General features: G+C 52.4%; 3 protein-coding genes across 3 annotated transcripts in view; 2 read left to right on the top strand and 1 right to left on the bottom strand.

Moving 5' to 3' along the window:
• Positions 1-15,756, top strand: part of kif1ca (kinesin family member 1C, a) — a 30,980-nt gene extending 15,224 nt beyond the window's left edge. The window contains exons 6-23 of the mRNA XM_015340486.2: positions 195-373; positions 1,071-1,182; positions 2,113-2,190; positions 2,329-2,394; positions 2,787-2,865; positions 3,087-3,165; positions 3,281-3,432; positions 3,999-4,216; positions 4,426-4,505; positions 5,207-5,282; positions 5,435-5,514; positions 5,726-5,820; positions 6,564-6,647; positions 7,024-7,204; positions 7,363-7,435; positions 7,562-7,660; positions 9,096-9,629; positions 10,309-15,756. Coding sequence (XP_015195972.1) covers positions 195-373; positions 1,071-1,182; positions 2,113-2,190; positions 2,329-2,394; positions 2,787-2,865; positions 3,087-3,165; positions 3,281-3,432; positions 3,999-4,216; positions 4,426-4,505; positions 5,207-5,282; positions 5,435-5,514; positions 5,726-5,820; positions 6,564-6,647; positions 7,024-7,204; positions 7,363-7,435; positions 7,562-7,660; positions 9,096-9,629; positions 10,309-11,463 — 3,420 coding nt within the window. The 3' untranslated portion in view covers positions 11,464-15,756. The remainder of the gene's footprint in view (positions 1-194; positions 374-1,070; positions 1,183-2,112; positions 2,191-2,328; positions 2,395-2,786; positions 2,866-3,086; positions 3,166-3,280; positions 3,433-3,998; positions 4,217-4,425; positions 4,506-5,206; positions 5,283-5,434; positions 5,515-5,725; positions 5,821-6,563; positions 6,648-7,023; positions 7,205-7,362; positions 7,436-7,561; positions 7,661-9,095; positions 9,630-10,308) is intronic.
• A 94-nt stretch (positions 15,757-15,850) lies between these two features.
• Positions 15,851-21,636, top strand: LOC107076563 (glycoprotein Ib platelet subunit alpha). Its single transcript, XM_015340487.2, has 2 exons — positions 15,851-16,770; positions 18,268-21,636. The coding sequence occupies exon 2, from the start codon at positions 18,279-18,281 to the stop codon at positions 21,051-21,053; it is 2,775 nt and encodes a 924-aa protein (XP_015195973.2). The 5' UTR covers positions 15,851-16,770; positions 18,268-18,278; the 3' UTR covers positions 21,054-21,636.
• psmb6 (proteasome 20S subunit beta 6) lies at positions 21,558-26,171 on the bottom strand. The gene is made up of 7 exons (XM_069186794.1): positions 26,150-26,171; positions 25,721-25,887; positions 24,538-24,605; positions 23,825-23,956; positions 23,278-23,407; positions 22,522-22,666; positions 21,558-21,852 (listed from the first exon to the last, which is right to left on the bottom strand). Exons 1-7 carry the CDS (start codon positions 26,154-26,156, stop codon positions 21,725-21,727), a joined length of 777 nt encoding a protein of 258 aa, XP_069042895.1. The 5' UTR covers positions 26,157-26,171; the 3' UTR covers positions 21,558-21,724.
• Between the last annotated feature and the right edge of the window lie 1,030 nt (positions 26,172-27,201).

The following is a 27,201-nucleotide window of genomic DNA, read 5'->3' as shown; positions in this document are numbered from 1 at the left end:
TCATCCTCCAGCTGGTGTCCTCCATTTAAGAGCCAGAGTGACATAGCACCCCCTGCTGATCTCATTTCCCACGCTCCTGTTCGCTCCCTGCTCTGCCATGCCCAGTTCCTGAAAAGGGCGCTTGGATCAGCGATTATCCTCCCTTCACTGGTTTTGAGAGCCTGCTCCTCAGCGCCCTCTGTCTCTTGACCCAGGTGTCATACATGGAGATTTACTGCGAGCGCGTGCGTGACCTGCTGAACCCCAAGAGTCGTGGGAACCTACGTGTTCGGGAGCACCCCATCATGGGTCCCTATGTGGAAGACCTGTCCAAGCTTGCGGTCACCAGCTTCTCCGACATTGCTGACCTCATGGACTGCGGCAACAAGGCCAGGTCAGGCTGGGGTCAGACTGGGATTAGAGAGCAACAAGGCCAAGTCAGGCTGGGGTCAGACTGGGGTTAGAGAGCAACAAGGCCAGGTCAGGCTGGGGTCAGACTGGGGTTAGAGAGCAACAAGGCCTGGTCAGGCTGGGGTCAGACTGGGGTTAGAGAGCGACAAGGCCAGGTCAGGCTGGGGTCAGACTGGGGTTAGAGAGCGACAAGGCCAGGTCAGGCTGGGGTCAGACTGGGGTTAGAGAGCGACAAGGCCAGGTCAGACTGGGGTTAGAGAGCAACAAGGCCTGGTCAGGCTGGGGTCAGACTGGGGTTAGAGAGCAACAAGGCCTGGTCAGGCTGGGGTCAGACTGGGGTTAGAGAGCGATAAGGCCAGGTCAGGCTGGGGTCAGACAGGGGTTAGAGAGCGACAAGGCCAGGGCAGATAGTAGTCATCCATAAGTTCCGATAGATATTAGGTTTGGAACAGATAGGGGCCAGATTGCAATAAGGGAACTGATAATTGTTAGACAACGGTCAGCTAGTAATTGGTCTCAGGACAGTAGCGGTCAGATGAGATTAGGTCAGCAGGGGTCTGATGTGTGTCTTTATAACCTGATGAGTGAAGAGTGACCAGTCAGTCTTCTAGTCCTGAGATACAAGCAGTGCCCGGTAATTATTGCTACTGACCCGCTCTGTCCCCGGTTGTCTCCTCCAGGACCGTGGCTGCCACCAACATGAATGAGACGAGCAGCCGCTCTCACGCGGTCTTCACCATCGTCTTCACACAGCGGCGCCACGACCAGATGACCAGCCTGGACACTGAGAAGGTAATGGCCAGGGGGTCCTCGTTCTCTATGCAGGGGCAGAGGCTGGGGTCAGCGCTTGCGCTGGTGTCTGATAGCGCTTGCACTGAGGTCACTCACTTGGGGGTGAGATTGCGCTCACACTGGGTGCAAGCGGGGGTCAGATAGTACTGACCCCGGGGTCAAAAAGGGCTCAGACAGGGGTCAGATAGGGTTCACACTGGGGTTAGACAGTACTCAGACGGGTCAGATAGGGATCACACTGGGGTCAGAGACAAAGGTCAGGCAGTGCTCATGCTGGGGTCACACTGGGGTCAGGTGTAGTTGGATAGTTATCACAAGGAAGCCAGTGTGGCAGCACCTACAGGTGTTGGGAACCTAGAGACTGGAGTCAGTCTTTCAGCTCCAGCTCCAGTCCATCTTGTGCTGCAAGCTCTTTAGAGATGAGTGACACATTATCAATAATTATTATTACGTTGTTTTTTTTCAGTAATCATACATATTATTAACCTCTCAACCTCAGGAATGCAGTCATTAAACCACTAAGGTCACTGATTCTCTGATTTAGGCTTCTGGGTGTTTATTTTTTCCAAAAAAGCCTGTGATGTGGTTATGAACTGTAAAATTTGCTATTCAGTAAAACAGACCTGTGGTCAGTGTTTAAGGTGTCTCCACCTTGTGGCTTAATGTAAAAACTGCATTCTTGGTGTTCATCTCCACCAGTGTTTTACAAAGGTCTTTTAAGATTTAGCAAATGACTTTTCAGGGTTCTTGTATGTTGATTTGTTTCACAGACATGCAAAGTTTTTTCTGCTGACATTTCTTTTTTAAGTGTCTTAAGTGCTAATATAATGCTTGACAGTTTCTTATCAGTCATGACTTTGACTGATCTGATTGCTTTCATCTTTTGTATTGGGGTGAGTCATTTAGTTGAATTTTTTTTTTTCCCCTCAGGTCAGCAAAATCAGCCTGGTTGACCTGGCAGGAAGTGAAAGAGCTGACTCTTCAGGGGCAAAGGGCATGAGGTTAAAGGTGAGAGGGCTGGGAAACTCCTTGCAGTAGCTTTACTGCAATATATCTGCAGAAAGTTCAAGCGTTGATGTGTTCAGTACAGAATATGACTATGCATGCATTGAAAGTATGACAATTTCTGGGTATCTCGTCTGACAGGAAGGAGCCAACATCAACAAATCCCTGACCACTCTGGGCAAGGTCATCTCTGCGCTGGCGGAAATGGTGAGAGACCCCTGGAGCCCCAGAGCACAGACAGGGGGAGGCACACTGACAAAACCGGCAGTACACTCACACACACCTAGAAAAGTTACAAATACAGTCCAGTTAGTACAGGAGCCTTCAGCCCTGCTCCTAGAGAAACCCATCCAGTTAATACAGAGGTCTCCAGCTGCAGTCCAGCATGTCTTAAGGAGATGGGAAGAAACCCAAACAGATGAAGGATCTCTCAGGACCCAAGACCTGAGGCAGCAAATCCAGGCAATTCTTTTAAACATGTTTTGAGCTCTGGCTGCTGTGCCGTGAAAGCTGGTGTCACACTCTGCCCTTTGCTGCGCATCTTTTGAAGTTTTTTGACTTAGCGGTGTTTCTGTTGTTCTCTTCACCTCCGTTTCCAGCAAAGCTCCAAGAAGAGGAAATCAGACTTCATCCCTTACAGAGACTCTGTTCTGACCTGGCTGCTGAAGGAGAACCTGGGTGAGATGGGGCTGATAGGAGGGGGGAGTGGGCCAGGGAAACAGGTTTTAGAAAGATGGAATAAATAATTGTGGAGACCTCTATGTGTTTCTGAGAGTCCAGCTGTGTTGCTCTGTGTCTTTGTCAGTTGCCATTTCTTTGTCTCTCAGTGTCTCAAGTCTGTGTCCTGGCCAGTGATGTGTGTTTGATGGCCTTTGTCTGTGTGTGGCTCTGTCTGTCAGGAGGGAACTCGCGCACGGCCATGATCGCTGCCCTCAGTCCAGCAGACATCAACTATGAGGAGACGCTCAGCACTCTAAGGTATGGTTTACCTGTCATAACTCTCCCTCTCTCTCTTTCTGAAACACTCAGTATTGCACTGTTAACCTGTCATATCTCAAGGCTGTCTCTCACCATCCACCTCATTCTCTCCCAGGTACGCTGACCGTGCCAAACAGATCCGCTGTAACGCTGTGATCAACGAGGACCCCAACGCACGGCTGATTCGGGAGCTGAAGGAAGAGGTCAACCGACTGAGGGAGCTGCTGTTCTCCCAGGGGCTGAGCACTGAGCTCATCACTGCGGCTGGTCAGTACTGAATTCTGACACAGTGCTGTACACACGGTGTACACACTCTACTTCATAGCCCAAAAAGGTCCAGACCCCTTTGCAAGGGGGAAATATACCCAGTCACTGTGTACCTATGGCTGAATGGCCATGAGATCACTATCCCTATACTGACACCAATAAAACATACAGGTTATAACACATGCTGCCAGATCGGAAAAGCTCGGGACTTTAATGGAGGTGGTGGGATCTTGGGGATGGAAAGAGGTACAGGCAGAGCATTATTAATGGGGAGAGAGAAATGTGGCATCTGTTTAGAGAGTAAATCACATTGCCCATTTGCTTAACTTGGGGGGGGGTTAAATATTATCAGTGTTTAGGATGCTTGTAAATGCACATTTGTCATTTCTGTTCTGTTGTGTAATAGTTTTACATTTGTAATATACTTCTTACATATGTTGTAGTTTATATGTGCTGTCACTGCTTTGGTAAGACTTTCACTGCTTTTGCCACTGTCTCTGAATCTGAGAGGGAGGGCATCCGAGATCAAAATCACTCATGTCACCCTCTCACTGCACCATCCTCAGGGACTGAAGCAAATAACAATCGTCTGATGCCGGTGGGTGTGAGTGGTGCCCCCTTCAACTCCAGCGAGGTGATCGATGACAGTCTGTGCCACGCGCAGGAGCAGGGCCTCGACTCTGACCCCCCCACTGGTGACCTCAGTGCTGACAATGGACATTCGGAGACCTTCTCTGGCATCGATGAGCCAATCACCAAGGAGGAGGCTGTGGAGAGACTGAAGGTGCTGTCTCTGTCTCCTTCATTGACTGTTCTTTTCTCAGTTTCATTCTTTGAATAAAGTGGAGCTCCATGCCCCTCTTTCTGTCATTCTCTCTTAATGTTTTCCTGTCTTCAACTCTTTTGCTCTCCGTATGCTTGCCCTCTTGTCATTTACTGTGTGTCCTGTTCTCCTGTGGGACCTAATGTGTCCTTTAAATTGCGTCTCCCCAGGAAACAGAGAAGATCATTGCTGAGCTGAATGAGACGTGGGAGGAGAAGCTGAGGAAAACGGAATCCATCAGGCTGGAGAGGTGTGTGTCTCATTCCCTGTACCTTCCAGCCTTAATGGGAGGTTACGGCTGTCTTTACCCTTCAGCTTGGAGAGAAAAGTGTGTCTCTATCGTTCTTTCCTGCCTCTGTACTGAAACAAGTCTGAATAGAGCAGTAAAGCTGCTTGTTAGCACAAGCATAACACTAGTATCGCCAAAACGGAGCAAGAGGTAATGACATCCGGTGATGAGCCATGCAGTAGAATCATTTTCTCCTTCAGTCTTTTCTTCCCACATCATTCCACTAGAGCCAGCAGCTATGTCACCCTGCAATTCACAACTGGCAATCCACTGAACTTAAGCAGGTGTGAGCCTGGTCAGTACCTGGATGAGAGACCTCCTGGGAAAAACTAAGGCTGCTGCTGGAAGAGGTGTTAGTGGGGCCTGCAGGGGTGCTCACCCTGCGGTCTGTGTGGGTCCTAATGCCCCAGTATAGTGACTGGGACACTATACTGTAAACAGGTGCCGTCCTTCAGATAAGACGTAAAACAGAGGTCCTGACTCTCTGTGGTCATTAAAAATCCCAGGGCGTTTCTCGAAAAGAGTAGTGGTGTAACCCCGGTATCCTGGCCAAATCTCCCATACTACTCCGGTCCCTTCCCAGCTGTCCTCCTCTCTCCAGGCCCGTCTCTCTGAATGTCCTCGGTCTCCGTCTCACAGTGTCCCCCTCTCTCTGTCTGCAGGGAGTCCCTCCTGGCGGAGATGGGCGTGTCTATCAGGGAAGACGGAGGGACCCTGGGAGTGTTCTCTCCGAAAGGGGTGAGCGACGGGATGCAAGCAGGCGGAGCCGCTGCAGGGCAGACGTGGCGCGCTCTTTGGGCAGTACTTACTGAGCTCCGCTCAGGGCTGTGGGGGAGCTGCGTCTGGGGCCGCTGTGACTGACGTCCCTCCTCCTCCTCTCTCCCTTCCAGACACCGCACCTCGTCAACCTGAACGAGGACCCCCTGATGTCGGAGTGTCTGCTGTACTACATCAAGGAGGGGGTGACCAGGTGAATGGGTTGGGTTATATGTTCAGATTCCTGCAGCCCAAGTTTTGACATTGTAGAGCCGCCGCCTTCTTCAGAGCGTTGCTGCCAGGTCCAGTGGAGGCTTCATTGCCCTCTCCTCTCTGCAGGACGGCACCGCTGCTACTCGGTGTACTGTGATGTTACAAAGATGTTAATGTGGTCAGGGTCTGACCAGTGTCCTCTGTCTGTGCAGGGTGGGACAGAAGGATGTGGACATCCGCCTGAGCGGCCAGTTCATTAAGGAGCAGCACTGCATCTTCTACAGCCGCGTCAACGACAACGGGGAAGGTGAGAGTAGAGGGGTCAGGGGTCAGTGGTCAGGTGGCAGCTCCTGCCTCCAGTGATGAGGCCACACAGGCAGTAGGTCGCGGTCAGCTGTGCTGTGTGATATTCCAGTCGCTGAAGCAGACCGGTTAAAGAACTGTGTCTGCTGAGAGTGGACACAAGCAGGGCTGATACTTGGAGATTTATCTGGGTGTATGCTGAGTTTTCTCGGCTTTACTTTGCTCTGCTCCAAAATGATCTGTTGTCAGTTTTTTTTTAAAGTTGTTAGCTTTGCAGGTAAACGACCCCTTGTTGTTTTGCAAGAAAACAAGGTCTTGGTCTCTTGTGTGGCTCAGAGCTTAGAGGCGCTCGTTCCAAACGTAGGCAGCGCCCCTGTGGTCTGTTTCTCACTGGTTCCAGTCTGGGCTCTGCTGTGACGGACTTTTAGCCCAATCGACACGTAGCCTGACCAGCTAATTAGCTACCCCATTGCAGGCTTCCTCTATAAACTAAGTGCTGATAACAGAAGTAGAACAAAGACTGCAGCATCTGAACTTCTCTGTCTCTGTTTCTCTAAAGCTTACCAGGAAGTGTGTCAGGTACTGTGCAACTTAAAAAACCTTCCCCTCCCCTCGCTCTGGTGCAGCTTCTCTCTCCTTTCCCCTTCTCCTGCTCTGTGGCAAGTTCCTCCTGTTGTCTGTGTGCATGCTGGGAGAGCACTTGTCCCTCTTGTCTCTCTCACCGTGTCGTGTCGGTGTCGCCCGCAGTGGCAGTCACGCTGGAGCCGCTGGACGGAGCGGAGACATACGTCAACGGGAAGCAGATCACTGAGCCCCTGATCCTGAAACAAGGTACTGCTCTCTCCGTCCCTTTATCCATCTCGTTCTTTCTTTTCCTGCAGCTTGGGAAACATACAGGGGATTTGCCCTGGCTCATCAGTCTTTTCTGGGTATCCCAGCTTCGGCCACACATATACTAAAATTGGAACGATGCAGAGAAGATTAGAATGGCCCCAGCTGAGATCTGTATAACTTAAGGATCGTCTGCTTAGTCATTTAGGACAACTGAGTGAGCTTCAGACCTCTGCTTTGCACAGCCAGTCATAGCTGCAGGCTTGTAGCACAGGGTTAGACCCCCTTGAATTAAAGCATTAAGAAGTATGACAACTATCAGCAGTTTGTTGCAATCCAGTTGATAATGAATTGGAGTTGTTTTCCTGCCTCCCAGGGAACCGCATCGTGATGGGCAAGAACCATGTGTTCCGCTTCAACCACCCTGAGCAGGCCCGCCTGGAGAGGGAGCGCAACGCCAGCCAGGACCAGCAGGGGGAGCCAGTGGACTGGAACTATGCCCAGAAGGAGCTGCTGGAGAAGCAGGGCATCGACATCAAACTGGAGATGGAGAAGAGGTGAGGAGGGGAGGGGGGGAAAGAGAGGAGCTCTGAGGGTAACGGAGAGAATGAAGGCACAGGGTTATCCGGGAGAGAGAGATCATGCTGTACCCTTAGTTGTGTGACTTTTCCTTTGTCATTTATCCTGTTGAGAATTGTGTTCCTTGTGTGTCCAGACTGCAGGACCTGGAGAGTCAGTACCGTCGAGAGAAAGAGGAGGCTGACCTGCTCCTGGAGCAGCAGAGACTGGTAAGAAAAAGTCCCGCCGGACCGCCCATGGAGGGGGAGCACGGTGGGGTTGCTCAGCTGGCTGTGTTTTTGTAATATAGAAGGACCTGTTCCCTGTCTCTGAGCAGCGCTCCCTCTCTCTCTCAGTATGCAGACTCGGACAGTGGCGATGACTCAGACAAACGCTCCTGTGAGGAGAGCTGGAGGCTTATCTCTTCGCTCAGGGAGAAACTTCCTGCCAACAAGGTGAGAACAGAGGTCCCACTCCAGTACATACACCCCCCCCAACTCGTCCTGTCCTCCTTTCTCTTTTTCTCCCTTCAGCAGTCTTTGCTCTGTCTGCCCCTAGAATCAATAGAAACAATCTGCATTCACACAACCTATGCACGAACCGCAAAATCCACAGTTCCTTAAATATTCTTTGAGATGTTAAAAACAAATGCACCCGGCAACCAGAACCCACCAAGCCCATAGTTATGCTTAACAGGTATTATTCTGCTCTTTTAATTTTTATATGGAAAAAGTAAGGAGCAGTGTGACGTGTCCACTCTGTGTGTCTCAGCCCTGTGCTGTGGGGACGGTGTGATGTGTCCACTCTGTGTCACTGTGCTGTGGGGGAAGTGTGATATGTCCACTCTGTCACTGTTCTGTGGGGGAAATGTGATGTGTCCACTCTGTCACTTTGATGTGGGGACAGTGTGATGTGTCAACTCTGTGTCATTGTGCTGTGGGTACAGTGTGACTTGTCCACTCTGTGTGTCTCAGCCCTGTGCTGTGGGGACGGTGTGATGTGTCCACTCTGTGTCACTGTGCTGTGGGGGAAGTGTGATGTGTCCACTCTGTGTCACTGTGCTGTGGGGGAAGTGTGATATGTCCACTCTGTCACTGTGCTGTGGGGGAAATGTGATGTGTCCACTCTGTCACTTTGATGTGGGGACAGTGTGATGTGTCAACTCTGTGTCACTGTGCTGTGGGTACAGTGTGACTTGTCCACTCTGTGTGTCTCAGCCCTGTGCTGTGGGGACGGTGTGATGTGTCCACTCTGTGTCACTGTGCTGTGGGGGAAGTGTGATGTGTCTACTCTGTGTCACTGTGCTGTGGGGGAAGTGTGATATGTCCACTCTGTCACTGTGCTGTGGGGGAAGTGTGATGTGTCCACTCTGTCACTTTGATGTGGGGACAGTGTGATGTGTCAACTCTGTGTCACTGTGCTGTGGGTACAGTGTGACTTGTCCACTCTGTGTGTCTCAGCCCTGTGCTGTGGGGATGGTGTGATGTGTCCACTCTGTGTCACTGTGCTGTGGGGGAAGTGTGATGTGTCCACTCTGTGTCACTGTGCTGTGGGGGAAGTGTGATATGTCCACTCTGTCACTGTGCTGTGGGGGAAGTGTGATGTGTCCACTCTGTCACTTTGATGTGGGGACAGTGTGATGTGTCAACTCTGTGTCACTGTGCTGTGGGTACAGTGTGACTTGTCCACTCTGTGTGTCTCAGCCCTGTGCTGTGGGGACGGTGTGATGTGTCCACTCTGTGTCACTGTGCTGTGGGGGAAGTGTGATGTGTCCACTCTGTGTCACTGTGCTGTGGGGACGGTGTGATGTGTCCACTCTGTGTCCCTGTGCTGTGGGGACGGTGTGATAATTCCGCCGTGTGTCGCACACTGTGTCCCCTCTCTCTCCAGGTCCAGTCCATCGTGAAGCGCTGTGGACTGCCCAGCAGCGGTAAGAAACGGGAGCCCCTGCGCGTTTACCAGATCCCCCAGCGCCGCCGCATCAGCAAAGACCCCAAGTGGGTGACGCTGGCCGACCTGAAGATGCAGGCGGTGAAGGAGATCTGCTACGAGGTGGCGCTGGGCGACTTCAGGCACTCACGGCAGGAGATCGAGGCCCTGGCCATCGTCAAGATGAAGGAGCTGTGCCGCATGTATGCCAAGAAGGACCCGCAGGAGAAGGAGACCTGGCGGGGGGTGGCGCGGGACGTCTGGGACACTGTGGGCATCGGCGAGGACCGGGGTGGCGGCGGCGGCGGCGAGGAGGGAGGCGGAGGGGAGGGAGGCGGCAAGGCGGACGTGGACGACCTGAAGGCGCACATCGACAAGCTGACCGACATCCTGCAGGAGGTCAAGCTGCAGAACAACATGAAGGACGAAGAGATCCGGTCGCTGCGGGACCGCATGGTCAAGATGGAGAGCGTCATCCCGAGCATCGGAGGGCAGGTGGGGGACCCCGACTGTGGGACAGATGAGTTTAATCAGAGCGGCCAGTAAAGACGCTCAAATGGGGCTCAGGTTGAGCCCCAAAAGTCCACGCAGCGCTTACCCCAGGGTGGGCTGAAGCGGCCCCCCTGTAGACGTGCAGGGCTGTCGGAGACAGCTGCGTCAGTCCCCCCTCTGACGCCTGAGCTCTGCGGTGGTACTGCAGGGTGCTGTGCAGGGGGTTCGCAGTTCAGTTTGAAGTTTAACAAGTTCTGTTTTTGGGCGATTCTGTGGACGGAAAAGTCAATGCCTCTCTAATGCAAGTGAAACAGATTTCCAGTGCGTTTTCAAGGGGCTGAAATTGGAAAGGGCTCATTTTGCACAGAGTGGTGGGGGTCTGGAATGAGCTGCCCCAGATGTGATTTATTAAACTGGTCTTGGGATGATATGATCCTTGGGGAAGCCAGACAAGCTGGTCGTTCTTGAGTGGCTGGATGGGTTGTTCCAGACTCCCACAGCCCTCTGTGCAAAGGCGTGTGCATCTGGATTGAGCATACGTGGAGTCTGTGTTGCTCTGCAGATACAGATGTCCGGTCAGGGGCAGTGCCCTTCCAGGATTGTGCCCCCTGGAGGATTCTCTGCTCCCGGCCGTCTCTGTGTGCTCGCTGTGCCCATGACCCTGTCTTGGCTTGTTTTGCAGGACGAGGAAGGCGAGGAGGACTTCCTGCACTACGAGGGCGAGGGCGAGGGTGAGGGCGAAGGGCGCAGCGGGGAGGAGGAGGACGGGGACAGGGGCAGCGCGTCGTCTCTGGACGACCTGTCGAAGGACGAGCGCGTGTCCCGGCTGATGGAGGAGGATCCGGTGTTCCGGCGCGGGCGGCTGCGCTGGCTGAAGCAGGAGCAGGCGCGGCTCCAGAACCTGCAGCAGCAGCAGATCACCAAGCGTCTCCGCAAGGGCGCCGGCGCGGGCAGCGGGCCCTGCCTCCCCGGCACGGGCCGCTTCATCCCCCCGCAGGACTGCAAGCTGCGCTTCCCCTTCAAGAGCAACCCCCAGCACCGCTACTCCTGGGACCCCAACACGGCCTTCATGCTGGGGGGGGAGGAGGCCCCGCCGGCCGACAGGCAGGCTGAGAGCGAGACGCAGGGCCAGAGCGAGAGCCAGGCTGGCGAGGGGCTGGCACCCCCTGCCCCGGGGCCCGCGCTGGGCAGTGTCCCCACGCAGATGCCCCTCCTGACCCTGCCCTTGCCGCTGCCCCTCCAGATGCCCTTGCCGATGTCCCTGCCAATCATCATGCAGCCGGGCGGCAACAGCAGCCCCAGGATGCGGACACCCAGCCCCCAGAGAGCCTGGCAGCAGCACCAAAGATACCCTGGCAACGGCGGTCACCACGGTAACCACCAGTACCACCATCCCGCCCATTACCGGAGGAACTCCCTGGACAGCTCCGGCGTGCCCAGTCCCAGCTCGGGCTTGGTGCCCTCCCCAAACACCCACGCCAACCACAACCACCGGCCCAGGTACCGGCGCCAGTCCTCCAACCCCAGCCAAGAGCGGGAGCCCTCTGGGTACCACCAGAACCGGGACGGCTACTACCAACAGCACCGGCAGCAGCAGCACCAGCGCAAGTCCGGCTACCACCACCACCCCTATCACAGCCACGCCCAGCCCTTCGCCCAGCTCTGCCACCCTCCCCGGGGCGCCCCCGACGGCGAGTTCCCCGGCTACGGCCGCCAGCACAGCCCGCAGGAGAGACAGGGCGGGGGGAGCCCCAAGTTTCAGGGTTACACCACCCCCCCAAGAATGCGGCGCCAGTTCAGCGCCCCCGATCTCAAGAACCGGGAGACGCCAGTCTGACACACCGCTCTGGAGTCCTCCAGGCTCGCCTGCCGGTGTTGCGGTTCTGAACGGTTTTCTCTCTCCTCTCCTTCCCTTGTCGCCTCCTCCCGCTCCCTCTCCTCCCTTGCTGCCTGCGGTTCCTCCGGTTTTGTCTCTGGGTCGATGTCCTTGTGTTGGGGGCCGCTGGCCTGCCGGGGCGCTTTTGCTTCCCAACCCTCCCAGTCGCTCGGGCTTAGAGGCAGTCCGGACCGCCAGCGGCTTCACCCAGATCCCCATCGGACCCTGCGTCGTGGGCTGCGGCCGCTAGGTGTCCGGGACCCAGGGTTCCGGGTTTCCCCTCCCTCTCCAGGACGCTGCACCGTTCCCGAGCTTCGGAAGCTGCCGGTAATCTGTGTCTCGGAGATCCAGGAGTGCGCCGGGAGCAGTCTCCGGGACTGTCGCTGGGGAGGTCCGGGGAGCTGGCTCTCTGGGGGGAGCTCAGACCAGGTGCCTCCCGACAGACCAAGACCAGGACCCTTACCACTGAACACGTCCACTAACGCTCTCCAGCCCCTTGTCTGGGACCGGCTGCAGGTCCTTCGCGCTCTTGATGTACCAAAGCTCCACTGCGGAAGCACTTTACAGGCAGAGGACTTATTTCTGGGGGGGCTGGGGCCTGGGGGTTGGAAGACGTGCCACTCACACTGAGACAAAATACATTCAGTGCTCAAACACTAGGTTTTTTTCAGTTAAAAGGGGGGTAATTGTGTTTTACTGTGTTTTCCCGTGACGTAAGGAACACTACAGGGGGGAGGGAGGGGGGGGACTTGGTCTTTTTCCGAGGGAAATTGACTTTTTTTTGTTTGCTTTTTTTGTTTTGGATCACTGCCAGAGGTTTGGAACAGTGTTGCAGAAAGTTACTTTTCAAAAGTAATTCATGACATTTACAAAGTGTGTATTTTAGTTAAGTGGACGCCTTGAAGCAGTAATATATCGAATAATTCTTTGTATACTACACAGATTACTTGACACCCTGCTGACTTTTAAAGTTATGCTTCCCTTCAGTCCTCATTTAAAAAATTAATCCCTTACATGAGGAACTGTATTGGATTGCTTTTTAAAGTAACTTTCCCCTGCCCTGGTTTTAAAGCCCATTTTATGGGGGGGGTGCAGATGCCCCCTTGTGGCAGTTTGTGTGAAGAGCAGTGCGAGTTGAACTTTCCTCCGGGTGTGTGCAGAGGGAGGCTTTCTTGTACTGTAGCAACACGGTCGAATCTTTACACTGCTTTTACACATGGTGAGGGGAGTTTTTTTTTGCCTGGGTTGACATCGATCAAATCCGCCACAGCCGAAACAGTGAGGACAACAGCAGTGTGCCGAGTGGGCTGAAACTGGGGCCTGCAGTGACCCCTGGTTTGCTTTTTAACGATGATGATCAAATCATTTTAAGGCTTGTTTTATTCTTAAGGCTGCTAACGTGAGACTGTTGTGAGAAGTGAAGAGGACACCCTGCTGGGGCTTACTGTACCAGTCTGGTCGCTGTGGGAGAGAGTCGCTGGTGAGAGCTGGAGGCCGAGGATGAGGAGTTTGGTTTGAGGATGAGTCTTGGGTAAATGTGGGCGTGGTCCAGTAAGAACTATTCTTCTAATTAGCAGGGAGGCAAGTAAAGATGCTAGGTGGATCAGTCATATTGGGAAGCCCAGGGCAAGCTTTTTTTTGGAGCCTGGTATGGCAGAGACACCTCATCCTCTCCTGTGCAGCAAAGGAGTACAGTGTCAAGCCAGGAGTAACGACTGGTGATTTCTGGACTGGATGCAAGTTCAGTAACCCAAAGCTGAAGGGACAGGACAGCAGGCCTCACCTGGCTTGGTACAAGTACTGCAAGTGACCACCCATTACCCTGAGTCCCTGCTCTCACACACCATCCTCTGCCAGTGTCATTGACTCATTTTCAGTTCTTGTCCACAGAGCCTGACAGGAGAGTGAGGACTGTGCACACCCTCCTCTGACACCCCCTGTCAGATCACTCACCCTGGGACTCTGCACAGAGCCTGACAGGAGAGTGAGGACTTTGCACACCCTCCTCTGACACCCCCTGTCAGATCACTCACCCTGTGACTCTGCACAGAGCCTGACAGGAGAGTGAGGACTGTGTAAACCCAGTGACACTATTACTGGGGGCAAGGCTAGTTGCAGGAGTAACTGTTAACAAATCTGCGCAGCACTGCATGGGGAACCCAGGTTTCGACTAGTGCTGTGTGTTACTAACCCCAGATTAACTTGTTAAAAGCTGACGTTCTTGGAATAAAGATGGTCTTTTAGAGCAAGTAGTTGATAGGTTGTGGGTGTGAAGAGTTTAAGAGTTTACACTGAAAGCCAGAAGAGACAGCAATCAGGGTTTTGGCCTGTGTAGCAACTGGGGTTCTTCACCTGTGGTCTGATCTTTCCCAAGAAGTCGGACAACCGGGAGTTTTTACAGTTTTGGGGGGCCCCGATGTATTGTTAGGGATGGACGTTTGGGGTCACTTAGCCTGGCCTAGCACCATCCTAGACCTTGAGCTTGGGATCAGAAGATGTCCTTCTGTGTGGCATGCAGACGCCTGTTGAGACGTGTCTAACTAAGAGTTTAATTATCTGAGGATCGGAAAGGCTTTGGATTGACTTTTACTGCGTCCGTCTTCAAAGAGGCGGCGGGCTGGAGGTTGGGAGGGGGTTGAGGGGAGAGAGGAAATGTGGGGCGTTGTGGGGGGGGGGGTCAGGGTTCATTGCAGGAGCATGTTGGTGACCGGTTGGAGCATGTGAAGCGGAGCCGAGACTGGTTTAGAGGAAGCAGGTTGAAGATGGTTTTAAACATGGAGGCAGGGCGCTGTGCACCGACTGATCCCTGTGTTTTTCACAAGGAGCACTCGTGAACAGGGTCGATAATAGGAAGGGTTTTTCCTCGTCTGCATCGAGGTCTCGTGCTGAATACGGGCCCTCCACCTGGCTGCCAGGGACTGCGTCTTTCTTTTTGAAGAGGGGTTGCGTGCTCTTAAATCAGTCGGCCTGTGTCTCCCCAACCTTCGCCTGCCCAGTCTGCGGTGTCCTCTGGACACTAGGGCGTGGGGCCACACAGGTTACAGCAGGAGGCCACAAGCCCCTGACGCAGCCGGTGCGCGCCCGTCTGGAAGTAACACAAGGAGACACGCCTGGGCCCGGTTCTGAGCAGCGGGCCGGGCCACACAGAGTTCCTCTCACTCGGAACCCTGCGGACGCGTCCCAGACGAGACCGGAGCCCCCAGGCCTCGAGCTGGAAAACAGAAGCTGGTCCGTCGGTCCCTGGATCCGCTAGGGCAACGGAGGGAGGCCGGGTCGGAACCCGAGAGGGCGCAACGTGGTGCGGACAGCTGGGACCTGCTGCTCGCCGCGAGAAAAACAGGACATCGACACCCTGCGCGTGTCTGCCAGCGGGGAATGAGATTAGGTTCTATAGAAATATTCAACTTGATTAAAGGATTCGAGAGAGTGAGGTCGACGATATGCTATCAGTTCACTTGTCTGCTTGTGGAAGGTTTTAATTTCATTTTTAGGACAATCTATTGCAGTGTGTTTTTGCATATAGTCTGTGGGGTGTGTTTTTCTTCATGAACACCGCGTATTATATGGGATTTTATTTCTTTCAGTGGTGTATTTTTACTTTTTCCTTCATTAATATAGTGTCTTTTATCTTTTATGCTCGTTAAGTATATTCTAATTATTATCCTGAGATGTAATCCGCTGCCGCCGCGCAGGCCAATTCCCCCCTCGGGAAGCTGCTACAGAAGTGGGATTTCCTTACCATTTTTCCCGGGATGGGGGGGGAGGGGGGGTTGTGCGTTCGAGGGGCAAGAAGAGATTTTCATGGGGAAGGGTGAAAACTCAAATAACGTCCGCCAAAGACTTGAGCGAAATCTTGAAGCGGTTTTGTGTTTTTTTTTTAAAAAAGGCTTGAAAGTGGGCGTCCATTCTCGAGAGCAGAGGAGGGGACACCCCGGACCCCTCTCCCATGTGATGCTCTTTCGGTGTTCACTAGGGGTCCCTCTTGTTGGGCTCCTGGCCGCAGACAGAAATCCGTCAGGGGGAGACCCTTACTGTACCCTCTCCTCCTTATTCTTCCAAGGGCTGCCCAGCCCTGGGTTTGAGGTGTCGGTGTGGGGCACCCCACCAACCTTCAGCACACCTGGTCTCTGAGTGTTTTTTCTTGTTTTTTGTTTTTTTTTAAGACTTGGAAATGCACAGCTGTAAAGATTTTGTGGTAACATGAGAGCTTGAAACGAACTTTGAAGAGACGAAAATTAAAGAACCCTCATAAGAGTTTTGGCTCAGTGTTTGTCTGTTTCTTTCTCGTTCAGGGGGTCACTGGGAGCTGTTTTGGAAGCAGTATGCAGGGCCCTGTGAATGAGGTTGGGATTTGGGGTGCCCTGGTGACCCCCATGCTCGTTTTAATTCCAGGTGAATGTCCTAGGGATGCTCTCATTAAAGGGGGGCTTGAACTGAACTATGTGTTCAATTCAAGTGAACTATGTAATTTGAGTTAAACTGTATAATATTGTGAGATGTAGTTAACCTGAATTCTAAGAGGCACAGCTAAGCCGTGGTAGCAGTTGTGCAGATCACAGTCCAGACAAGATGGATCCCAGTCTGGGCTCTGTTGTGAGCCCCACTGTGACCAAGGACCCCCCACACTGCGGCGCAGTTATCCAATCAGCAGTCACTCCTGTCCTGGGTAGGGGGTGGGGAGGTCAGAGGTAGGAGGAAACTGGAGTGCCTGGAGGAAGAACATCTGAATATGGAGAACATGCAGACTTCACACGGACTCCACACCTCAGGCTGGAATCAACCCCGGTCCGCTTTGGAACTGGGTTTGGTCCTGAAGTGAAACCCTCCAGCTCTCCGGTGCTTCTCAGTGAGAGCGCACAGCGTGTTAAAAAGCCAGCAAGAGTCCCGTCTAGTTAAAAGGTGGCAGTCAACCTTCATCCCTGCAGTTCCCCCTGGGGTAACTAGAGCGAGATGAGCAGGATGTTCCCGCAGGAACAGTGAAACAGCACCACTGACAAGATCGGCCTCTTCTGCATTTCGGCGTTTAAGACTGGCTTGCAGAGGAAATGAAGAAGCCGTATTTGGTGTTTAAGGCGGCAGAGGCGATAAGGATGGGGCAGGATTTCCTCAGATAAGGGCTCGGGGACAACGACACAGAGACGACATTTGGAAACAAGCGGGTGAGAGCGACTTCCCCCTCCACACCCAGCCGAGGCAGTGCAGACTGGGGCTCGTCCCGCAGCGCCAGCTCCTCCGAGACGCCGACTGGCCATTCCGAGCTCATCCCAGGTAGGACGGGGCCCTGCCCCGCCCATCCGGGCTTCTGATCAGAACCGGGCGATTTTGCTTTTTCCCTATTCTCTCCGCTGTCTCTCTTCTGTTGCCGTCTGTTTCCTTCACGCTTTTCTCTTCCCCCCCCCTTTTTCGCCACCTGTTCCTTTTTACAGGTCTCTTTCTAACCCTTTATTCAACGATGGCACATATACTAAATCAACTGACTGCTTTCATCTTTCATTTTACAATTGTGTTGTTTCTTTGCAAATAACTGTTTACATTGTCAGCATAGATGGGAGGTAACGTATAGAAACAACCAATAATCCCCACAAAATAAATGACTTCATCCTGTTTCACAGAAACAAATCGGGTCTCAATGGGACCACAAATCCAATCCAGTCTTGCCAGTATTTACTAAACCCCTCTGCCTGTAAAGGTGAACTTCTCCATTACACGACTCTCCCTCACAACATTGATCCATTGCTCAGATGTTGGCGGTTTTCTAGTAAAGAGTATTATCTTGTGATGAGTTTTCTTCTTTTAAAAATTCAGTTTATATCTATTCTTTGCTTCCAAGCAATCAGACATAGAGTTATACAAATACATAATGGAGAATTCGAATGGTATGTCTAAGTTTACCATGTTGTTAGGGGCTAAATGTATGAATTTCCAATGTTGTTGTATTTTCAGGCATGACCAGAATATGTGTAAATGAGTTGCGGCTTGTTCTCCACATAACTGCCAAGATTGTGATCTTCTGCCTTTTTGTTTTCCTTGAATTTTAGGACTAATAAAAAAAGTCATGCGAAAAGATCATTTTACTTTTGATTACTTGGAAGTTGAGGATAGATACAGTACATACTGTCCTAGGGATATTTCTTAGTTACCTGTAAGAAAACTATAAAAAATGGTTTGCAAAAGAACCCCCAACATCTGAACAATGGACACAAAAGGGGCTATAGAATATAGTATATGGGTGTAATGAGCTATAGATTCATACAAGGAAACCTATAAGGAAAATTAGCTTAGTGCACCTAGTATATCAGGAATCCAGGCTTTACTGACTGAGAGTCCCACTGCAGAGCAGACTGATCCACTCCAGGCTTGCTGACTGTGAGTCCCACTGCAGAGCAGTCTGGGCCACTCTGAGCCAACTGGGACCTTACTGGAAGTCAAACCCTTACTGCTGGGCATTACAGTGGTGGATCCAGTATGGTGACTGGGGACAGGTGTTGTAGGAAGCACTGTCCTTCAGATGAGAGAATACTGACTACTTGGACATTGCAGACCGTTCAGAAGATGAAGGGTGTAAACTCTGGTGTATTCAGGGCTATACAAAGTAGCCTGTCTCACTTATCTACTCAGTGTAGCTGGTGCAGCACAGGGGGGCATCCAGGCATCCACTTGGATGAACGGCACGATATGCAAACACAGGGATAATGCATGTTACCCATTATTGTTATTGATTGTGCCTTGTGTGCATTCATGATGAATTCATTCTTCTGTCATCAGCTCCCAGCAGGATGACTTGTGCACTCCTCCTGCCACTGCTGCTCCTCCTCCTCCCACTCTGTTGCCAGACGCAGACCCATGGTTGCCACAGCGACAAGGATGCTGACCACAAGCCACGAATCAGCTGCACAGGCATGGGGCTCACCGCTGTGCCGCAGAACCTGGACCTCCAGACGCAGGTCCTGGTGCTGACCAGGAACGAGTTCAAGATCCTCTCCTGGGCAGCCTACACTGCCTTCCCTGCCCTTCACGAGCTGGACCTGTCCGAGAACAAGATCGAGAGCCTGAAGTTGGGGAAGAAGGGCTTGGGAGATGGGCTGGGCCCGGCCGGCGTGGTGCTGCCTGCGCTGAAAAAGCTGCGTCTTAACAATAACCGGATTGCCTCCCTGCCGCCCGATGCCTTCCAGCCCGTGCCCAGCATCATGGAGATCTACCTGCAGAGCAATCTGATCTCCCAGCTGAGCCCCACGCTCTTCGCCAAGCTCCCCGACCTGGAGGTGGTGGAGCTGTCCAACAACAAGATCCAGTCCCTCCCGGCCGATTTGATGGCCCAGATGACCACCATGAAGCTGAAGACCTTCGCCGTGCAGGGGAACCTGATCACAAGGCTGCCAGACAAGTTTTTCGCCAACGCCAACGGCGGAGGAGAGATCCCGTACGTCTTCCTGTCCCATAACCCCTGGATCTGCGGCTGCCAGGTGTTGTATCTGCAATGGTGGCTGGATGACCAGAGCCACAATGTCTACCTGAGGAAAAGCCAAAACGACATCGAGAACTTGCCAGACAGTGTGGTGTGCGACTCTCCTTCCCAGTATTCTCAAAGTTCCATCATCGATTTGAACAAAGACCAGATTTGCCCACAGGGAACGGAAACAGTAACCACAACGTCCGAAATTATCACCTACCCATTCACAACTTCCAAAATGTGGGGTTACCTCACGACATTAACCGACAGAGTACCCTTTACCACAGAGGGCCCGACTCTCAAGCCGAGCAGCGTTTCACCGAACCCAGCAACAGAACGCCGCCTGGCCACACTTCTCCCCACCACGACCGAGTTTCTCTCCCGTTCAACTACGCTCGCGCAGACGGAGGTGATAACCACCTCTGCGCCCAGGGTGCACTGGACGTCTCTCAGCACGACGGAGCGGGAAACCATCATCACAACCGCACAAACGACCACCAGCTCTCCTGCTTCGTCTGCCGCTCCAACAAAGCTCCCGACGCTCTTCAGGGTCGGGACAGACCCGGGGACAGATGGCACATCCGCAGGAGGGACGTGGAAATCCCTGGTCACTCGGCCGGACACCACGAGTAGCATTCCCATGATGAGCCGCTCCGTGGGGGGCTGGGAGAGGGCTAGCAGGGACAGGGCGGTCTGGGATGGTCAGAAGGAGAGTGCAGTCCGCTTCTTCTGCTTCTGGTTCTTCGTGCTGAACCTTGTCCTCTGCATCCTCTTCCTGCTGCTCTGTTGCGCCCTCCTGTGGCTGATCTGCAGCTACATCCGAGTGCACCGGCGCTACTGGAAACTGGGCTGGAGATCTGACAGCCTACAGCTTGTCCGCTACAGCCTGCTGCCAAGAGACGGACAGGGAGGGAGGGTGGTGGGGGCGGACGAAGCAGGGGAGGAGGAGGAGGAGGGTAGGAGACAGGGGGGTCCTGGGAGCATCCGTCCGGAGCGCTTGGCGCTCCTGGGGACAGGGGCAGCGACAGGAGCAGTGGTGTCTGGCTCACAGCCAGGAGAGGCTGCCGTGTTCCGCTCAGTGCTGTTCGTCTTGACAGGCGGTCAAGGAGAGGCGGAGCGAGGAAGAAGGGAGCTAGGGAAGGGGATCGGAGAGAGGGAGGCACCGCAGGGCGCGTACTTGATACATTTCGGCATCGACCGGAGAGCGGAGGAGAAGGGAGCGAGGGAGCGGGAGAGGCAAAGAAGGAGGAGCATTGGATTGGCGGGAGAGGAGATAGTGGGAGCGCACGCCGCCGATCCCCAGCAGAGAGGAGGAGAGGGGGAGTGCGTGATCCGGGGCGAGAGCTGGGACGTGTCAAGAGGCAGGCAGTGGCAGGGGTGGGAGGAGAGGAGGGGGGTGAGGATACATGTGACCTGGAGTGGAGGAGGCCGGAGGGAGAGGTCAGGGAGAGGAGGAGGGGGGGAACTGGAGCAGGAGGCAGGAAGGAGGGAACCCGGAGAAGAGGAGAGCGAGGAAGGGATCAGGCCAGGGAGAGGAGGCAGAGAGCGGAGGGCGGAAACACTCTGGCAGGGAGACAGAGAAGCAAGGCCCTGGGTTTGGGAAGGTGGGTGGGACCCACGATGGAGGCAGGGAGAGGAGACCTGGCACACGGAGGGAGTGGCCGTGAAGATAAAGAGACTGAAGAAAGAGAGAGGAGCACAGGGGAGGGACGTACCAGGCGAAGAGGAAGAGAGGGGACAGGAGAGGATGTGGGACAGTCCGGGAGAAGAGGGCAGGCAGCCGGTGAAGTACAGCCTGTTCCTGAGAGAGGGGGCGGAGGAGGGGCCACTGCTGGTGTTGAAGAAGAGGGGATGGGGGAAGGACAGGCAGCAGGAGGGGAGAACAGGAGGAGATCAGGAGGAGGGGAGTGAGCGAGAGAGAGCGAGAGAGAGGGAGGACCAGAGGGTCAGCTGGGAGGTGGCCAAGAAGGAGGAGGAGGAAGAGCAGGAGAGGTGGGTAGTGGTACCTATTGCCTCAGAAACGGGAGGTGAGGAATCAGATAACAATATGGCAACTGCATCCAGCGCAGGTGTCTCAGTGACCCTTGATCTGGATGTGTAGGAAACCCATTGAGTTAGTCCTGCAGGGTTTGCAGGTCCTGAGAAATCAAGTTTCAGACCTGTGCATAAAGACTTGATTAAACCAATTTAACATTCTTGCTCAAGTTCAGTGCTTTAGATAATATCAGCAGAGGTACCCCACCCAAGCAGTGATAGAACCCAACCTTGATGAAATCAGGCTACAGGGTGGTAACAGTGGTAGATGATACCAGGATTAAATTATTTTAAGCAGTTTATTTTAAACATATTGCATATCGTAAGATCAGCATGAGCTATTGGTATTTTCTGCTTAATCTGTACTTATTCACATGCCTTGTTTCTCAATATAATTAAATAACAGATGTGCATTTCTGGCTCAGCAAGAGGTCATGCTTTGCATTGACTCATACACTTCTGTCTTGATGCAGGCAGCAGTAATTGTGTTAGCGCTATATTATTGTCATGAATTGTCCCCACCGTGAGCACTAATTCACATGTATAGGGGAAAAAAAGAACACACCTGTAATTTTAACTTTTCACAGCTTTATTTAATCAAAATGTAACATTTCTTTCAATAAACCAAGAAAAATGCATCATAAATACAATTTATTGGCTTGATAACTAGATTGTGGTTATGGACTAGGTGAACCAATCCTAGATGGTGGAGCCCATGTTTGGAGGCTCCGACTCATCTCAGGCGCTGGAGAACTTGGGGAGCTGATTCCCGAGAATGACGCGTCTCTCCACACCCCCCTCGGTGATGGCGGCCAGACGCACAACTCCTCCACTGGAACCATCTCTCTCCATCGCCAGGGAGAGAGCTGAGAGATAGAGAGAGGGGTTAATACAGAGACACTGGCCACTACAGCACATTAACACTGCACTGAGAGAGAGAGAGGGGTTAATACAGACACACTGGACACTACAGCACATTAACACTGCACTGAGAGAGAAAGGGGTTAATACAGACACACTGGCCACTACAGCACATTAACACTGCACTGAGAGAGAGAGAGGGGTTAATACAGAGACACTGGCCACTACAGCACATTAACACTGCACTGAGAGAGAGAGAGGGGTTAATACAGACACACTGGACACTACAGTACATTAACACTGCACTGAGAGAGAGAGAGGGGTTAATACAGACACACTGGACACTACAGTACATTAACACTGCACTGAGAGAGGGGTTAATACAGATACACTGGACACTACAGTACATGAACACTGCACTGAGAGAGAGGGGTTAATACAGACACACTGGACACTACAGTCCATTAACACTGCACTGAGAGAGAGGGGTTAATACAGACACACTGGACACTACAGTCCATTACCACTGCACTGAGAGACAGGGGTTAATACAGACACACTGGACACTACAGCACATTAAAACTGCACTGAGAAAGAGATTAATACAGACAGACTGGACACTTCAAGAGTCTAGTCCCATTCAGGTCCTGCCCGGTATTGCTCCCCTCTCTCACCCTCAGCGGTGAAGCGCAGACACTCCTCCTGGTTCATTCCGGGTCTGTAGTTGGAGTCAATGAAGCCATAGATGTAGGAGCTGCCAGAACCACCAACTGATACTGGCTGCCTCACCATCATCCCCCCCATGGGCACTGTGTACACCTGCGAGAGAGAGACTGTGTGAGGGGGAGACTAGAGAGAGAAAGGGAGACAGAGAGACTGGGGGGGGGGACGGGACTAGAGAGAGACAGGGACACAGAGAGACTGTGTGAGGGAGGGGACTAGAGAGAGAAAGGGAGACAGAGGGACTGTGTGAGGGAGGGGACTAGAGAGAGAAAGGGAGACAGGGACTGTGTGAGGGAGGGGGACTAAAGACAGGGAGACACAGAGACTGTGTGAGGGAGCAGACTAAAGACAGGGAGACTGAGAGACTGTGTGAGGGAGCAGACTAAAGACAGGGAGACAGAGAGACTGTGTGAGGGAGGGGACTAGAGAGACTGAAAGAGTGCAACAGAGGGAGGGATAGAGAAAAAGTATGTGAATGAGTGGAAGAGAGGGATAGAGACTGAACAAGTGGAAAAGAGGGAGGAAAGGGCAGAGAAGGCGAGAGGAAGTGAGGAACACAGATGTAAGTGCAGGGGAGAGAGATTGGGGAGAAGCAGAGGAAGAGGGTGACGGAGAGATAGAGAGAGTGAGTGACAGAGGCTCAGAGGGAGGGGCGGGGAGGAAGCGAGTGGGTGTGATGTTGGGGAGGATGCGGTCACCCCGGTTACCTGTCCTCCCCGCCTCTTGTCCCAGCCGGCGACAATGATGCCAGCCATCAGCTCCTCGCGGTACCGGTAGCACATGTCTTTGAAGAGGTTAGCAGCGGTCTGCACCAGGGGCAGCTCGTCCAGCTCGATGCTAAGAGAGAGAGGGGGACTCAATACCGGCAGGCAGGACCCCGGTGTTCAGACACCCCCTATGGGAATGGTTGCGTGTCTCTACATGAGAAGGCAATCAATGAGGCATACAGGGAAGGAAATGCACAGACTTCAAATTCTACTCAGTACTGGGCAGACACCAAGGATATTGTGATATTTCTGTTCTTCTGTTGTATTAATTTCAAAGTTACTGACCATTGTGTATTGCATACCTTCCCATTCTGGGATTTATTTTAAAGATACAAGTCCCCTGTAAGCACGCAAGGAGAACAATGATCTTCAGACTCCACACACTGTCTGACAGGAGAGTGAGGACTGTGCACACCCTCCTCTGACACCCCCTGTCAGATCACTCACCCTGGGACTCTGCACCGAGCCTGTTCATTCACACACCCACCTGTGGAAGCCCAGCTGGTATGTGACAGCATCAGCAATGGCCTGGGTGTCGGCCGCCGAGCCTGAGCGACAACAGAAGATCCGGTCGTGGACAGGGGTCAGCTTATCAGTCACCCTGTTGGCAATGTACGCCCTGCACACAAAGACAGTAATACCTGCACATGAACATCTTCACCATCGGAGCTGTAGAGACTGTAAAGACACTCAGTCCAGCTCATCTGTATCTTCACATTCACACTCATCACCATCAGAGCTGTAGAGACTGTAAAGACACTCAGTCCAGCTCATCTGTATCTTCATATTCACACTCATCCTCATCAGATCTATGAATACTGTAGAATACAGAGCGGGACTTAGTGCCCTTTTCTCATTGATCTTAAGCTCAGGGCTCTACATGACTTAAATGAATGCCCTAGCTGAGTTAAGAGGTCAATCAAAACCGAATGGGTCTGACCAGATTTTCCAGGTGTGAAGTGTAGGGAGGGGGGCAGAAGCTCAGTCTGCTGGGGAAGTGTGATTTAAGTCACTGCAAGCGGACCAGTGCCCAGAGAGTGGCAGGTGTCTGGAACACATCTGGCCAGCAGCCCCACTGATCCTTCAAGAAGAGGACGGATGAGAATCTGTGACCAGTTAGCTAACAAGCTGATCTGAGCACCTTCTGTCTAGTCACCGCCCCAACCCCCAACCCGACCTCCTATATGGCCGCCAGCTCACCCCGTAGTCGTCCGGGAGTCCGCGCCGAGGACCACGCCCCCGTCAAACTCCACCGCCATGATCGTGGTCTGGAAGAGGAAAAGTGACTGTATTACAGGACTAAATTACAGCAACGCAGAGTCATGGAGTGACAGGTCAGCCACACCTCTCTAACAATGAGCAAAACACTTCACGTCCATTGCAAACTGCTAAACATGCTTAAAATAGGGCTGTCCAGTCCTGGTCCTGGGGGGTCAGTGTGTGTGCAGGGTGTCCAGCCCTGGTCCTGGGGGGTCGGTGTGTGTGTGCAGGGTGTCCAGTCTAGGTCTTGGGGGGTCAGTATGCCTGCAGGGATGTCCAGTTACTGATTTAACTTTCCTCCAGCCTGCCAGAGACAAGCAGGTGGGGTCAGTGGCAGGATAAAGGACCACTCTGTGGGGATGGGGAGTTGGGGGACACTTCCTTGTTAACAGGACAGCAGCGTGACCCGAGGACTGCAGTAGGTACCCCTCCCTAAATGCCCAGGTGTAAACAAGGGACCCCAGATTTACACAGTACACACAGTAAGAATTCCTCAAACTGACTAGACAGAGGGATGCATTCAACAGCGCCAATTCCAGGACACTTCGATAAAGAGGCTGCTGTTAAAGAAGAAACGTCGTATTTTCCTACTGATAGGAAAATCAGATGAAACTCCAAAGCCGGTACAGAGAGCGTCCCAAACGTACAGTGTAAAACAGGCGATAATCTGTGACACCTGAATTAACAATCCATAACTGTTTTGTTTTGTCTTTCACTGTTAACTGTTATAGACGATGGCTTTGTACTTGAAACAGTTCTTGTTGGTTGGTTTTAGTTCCGCTGACGGTGGCCAAGTAATTTAAAGAACCTCAGAGGTTCTTTTCAAGTGCATCAATAAATGCTATAATGTTACTCCTGTTACCATGGTATTACTGGAATACTTCAAAATATTTATTATGTTATTTCTGATATTCTCGGAAGTTTGTTTTAACCACGACCACAATATTCCTTTGGTCCCTATGTTTTATCCAAGAAGTGGGAATGTGACTCGAGACTGTGGATTTGCTGTCTCATAATGACACTAGCCAAGGGAGACGGCTTCCCCGACAATTACCCTGAGTTTAAAATACAAATCAAAATATCAGCCTCGTCTCGGACGCCCATCCCGTTCCCCGTCTCTCACCCCGGTGCTGACTTCCCGAGAGGCCCAATCCGGTACCAGGTCATTGCTGTAAGAAAGCTGCTGAGCTCCGATCGTTGCTACAGTCGCCGCCATTTTGCTCCGCGCTTTGTGAATAACCGGCTCGCGATGAAACAGGCCGTAACCCTGCTCCGTTTGAAGGTGTTCCCCTGTACGCAAATAGCGCAGGAAAAAGAGGGAGGGCGCCGAGAGTCACGTGCTCAACACACACAAAAGGCGTGCGGACAAGACGCTGATTGAGCATGCGCAGGTTACTTTCGCAGCTTATAACAGTGTTGTGAAACTTTCTGTGTAACTTTAACTAAACAACATAGTGAAATAACTGTTAGCCCTACAAAACGAAACAATTTAATGAGTAAACGGACCACGTACGGAGAAGACAGTATGAACAAATTTACTAATGGCCCTTACCAATCATGGCCTCCTAATAATCCTCATCTATGAACTGGCTTCATTACTCTGTTCTCCTCCCCACTGATAGCTGATGTGTGGTGAGTGTACTGGCGCACTATGGCTGCTGTTGCATCATCCAGGTGGGGCTGCACATTGGTGGTGGTGGAGGGGAGTCCCCATTACCTGTAAAGCGCTTTGAGTGGAGTGTCCAGAAAAGCGCTGTATAAGTGTAAGCAATTATTATTATTATTATTATTATTAACCCATAAGACACCAGGAGAGTACACCGTATAGGCAAAACCAGGTTGAAAAGAGATTGTCCTGCAGCAGATGCGCAACTGGGCAGTTATGGCGACCAATTGTACATAAAAATCTAAGAGGATTAGGTACGAGAGGAGATCATTATCGCCATTTATCACTTTTGGTTGCGTGTAGTTCATAGAATCTCAAATTCAATGGCTTTGATAGATAACATTTTATTGATCCCGAAGGGAAATTGTTCGGCTTGGTTGATTAACTGCAGGGTCACCCAGGCAATAAAAATTAGCAAAATATTGCTAATTACATCTCATTCGGTCATTTCTTGAAAGATTCCGAGGTATTGGCTTCAGTGTGAGTGGGCAGCTTGTTCCAGATCCCCATAACACTTTATGCAAAGAAATGCCGCCGGTTCTCAGTTTTAAAAGTAGTTCAGTAATAATTCCTCACACTGCTATAGCGCTTTTCTGGACACTCCACTCAAAGCGCTTTACAGGTAATGGGGACTCCGCTCCACCACCACCAGTGTGCAGCCCCACCTGGTGTGCCAGTATACCCACCACACACCAGCTCTCAGTGGGGAGGAGAGCAAAGTGATGAAGCCAGTTCAGAGAGGGGGATTATTAGGAGGCCATGACTGGTAAAGGTCAGGGGGAAATCTGTCCAGGAAACTGGGGTAACACTCTTTACAAGAAATACCCTGGGATTTTTCATGACCACGGAGAGTCAGGACCTTGGTTTTACGTCTCACCTGAAGAACGGTGCCTTCTTACGGTATAGTGTCTCCGTCATTATACTGGGGAATTAGGACC

Source organism: Lepisosteus oculatus, chromosome 3 (genome assembly GCF_040954835.1).
Source record: "Lepisosteus oculatus isolate fLepOcu1 chromosome 3, fLepOcu1.hap2, whole genome shotgun sequence".
Lineage (NCBI taxonomy): Eukaryota > Metazoa > Chordata > Actinopteri > Semionotiformes > Lepisosteidae > Lepisosteus > Lepisosteus oculatus.
Note: the sequence above shows the minus strand (reverse complement) of the source record. Positions and strands in the feature narration are given on the sequence as shown.

Excerpts from the sequence above, each read along its gene's own strand:
- psmb6 (XM_069186794.1), bottom strand. Across the intron at positions 23,957-24,537 it reads GACTCCCGGACGACTACGGG|GGCGTACATTGCCAACAGGG; the intron begins GTGAGCTGGCGG and ends CTTTGTGTGCAG. Across the intron at positions 23,408-23,824 it reads TACCAGCTGGGCTTCCACAG|CATCGAGCTGGACGAGCTGC; the intron begins GTGGGTGTGTGA and ends TCTCTCTCTTAG.
- LOC107076563 (XM_015340487.2), top strand. The coding sequence starts at position 18,279 with ATGACTTGTGCACTCCTCCTGCCACTGCTGCTCCTCCTCCTCCCACTC.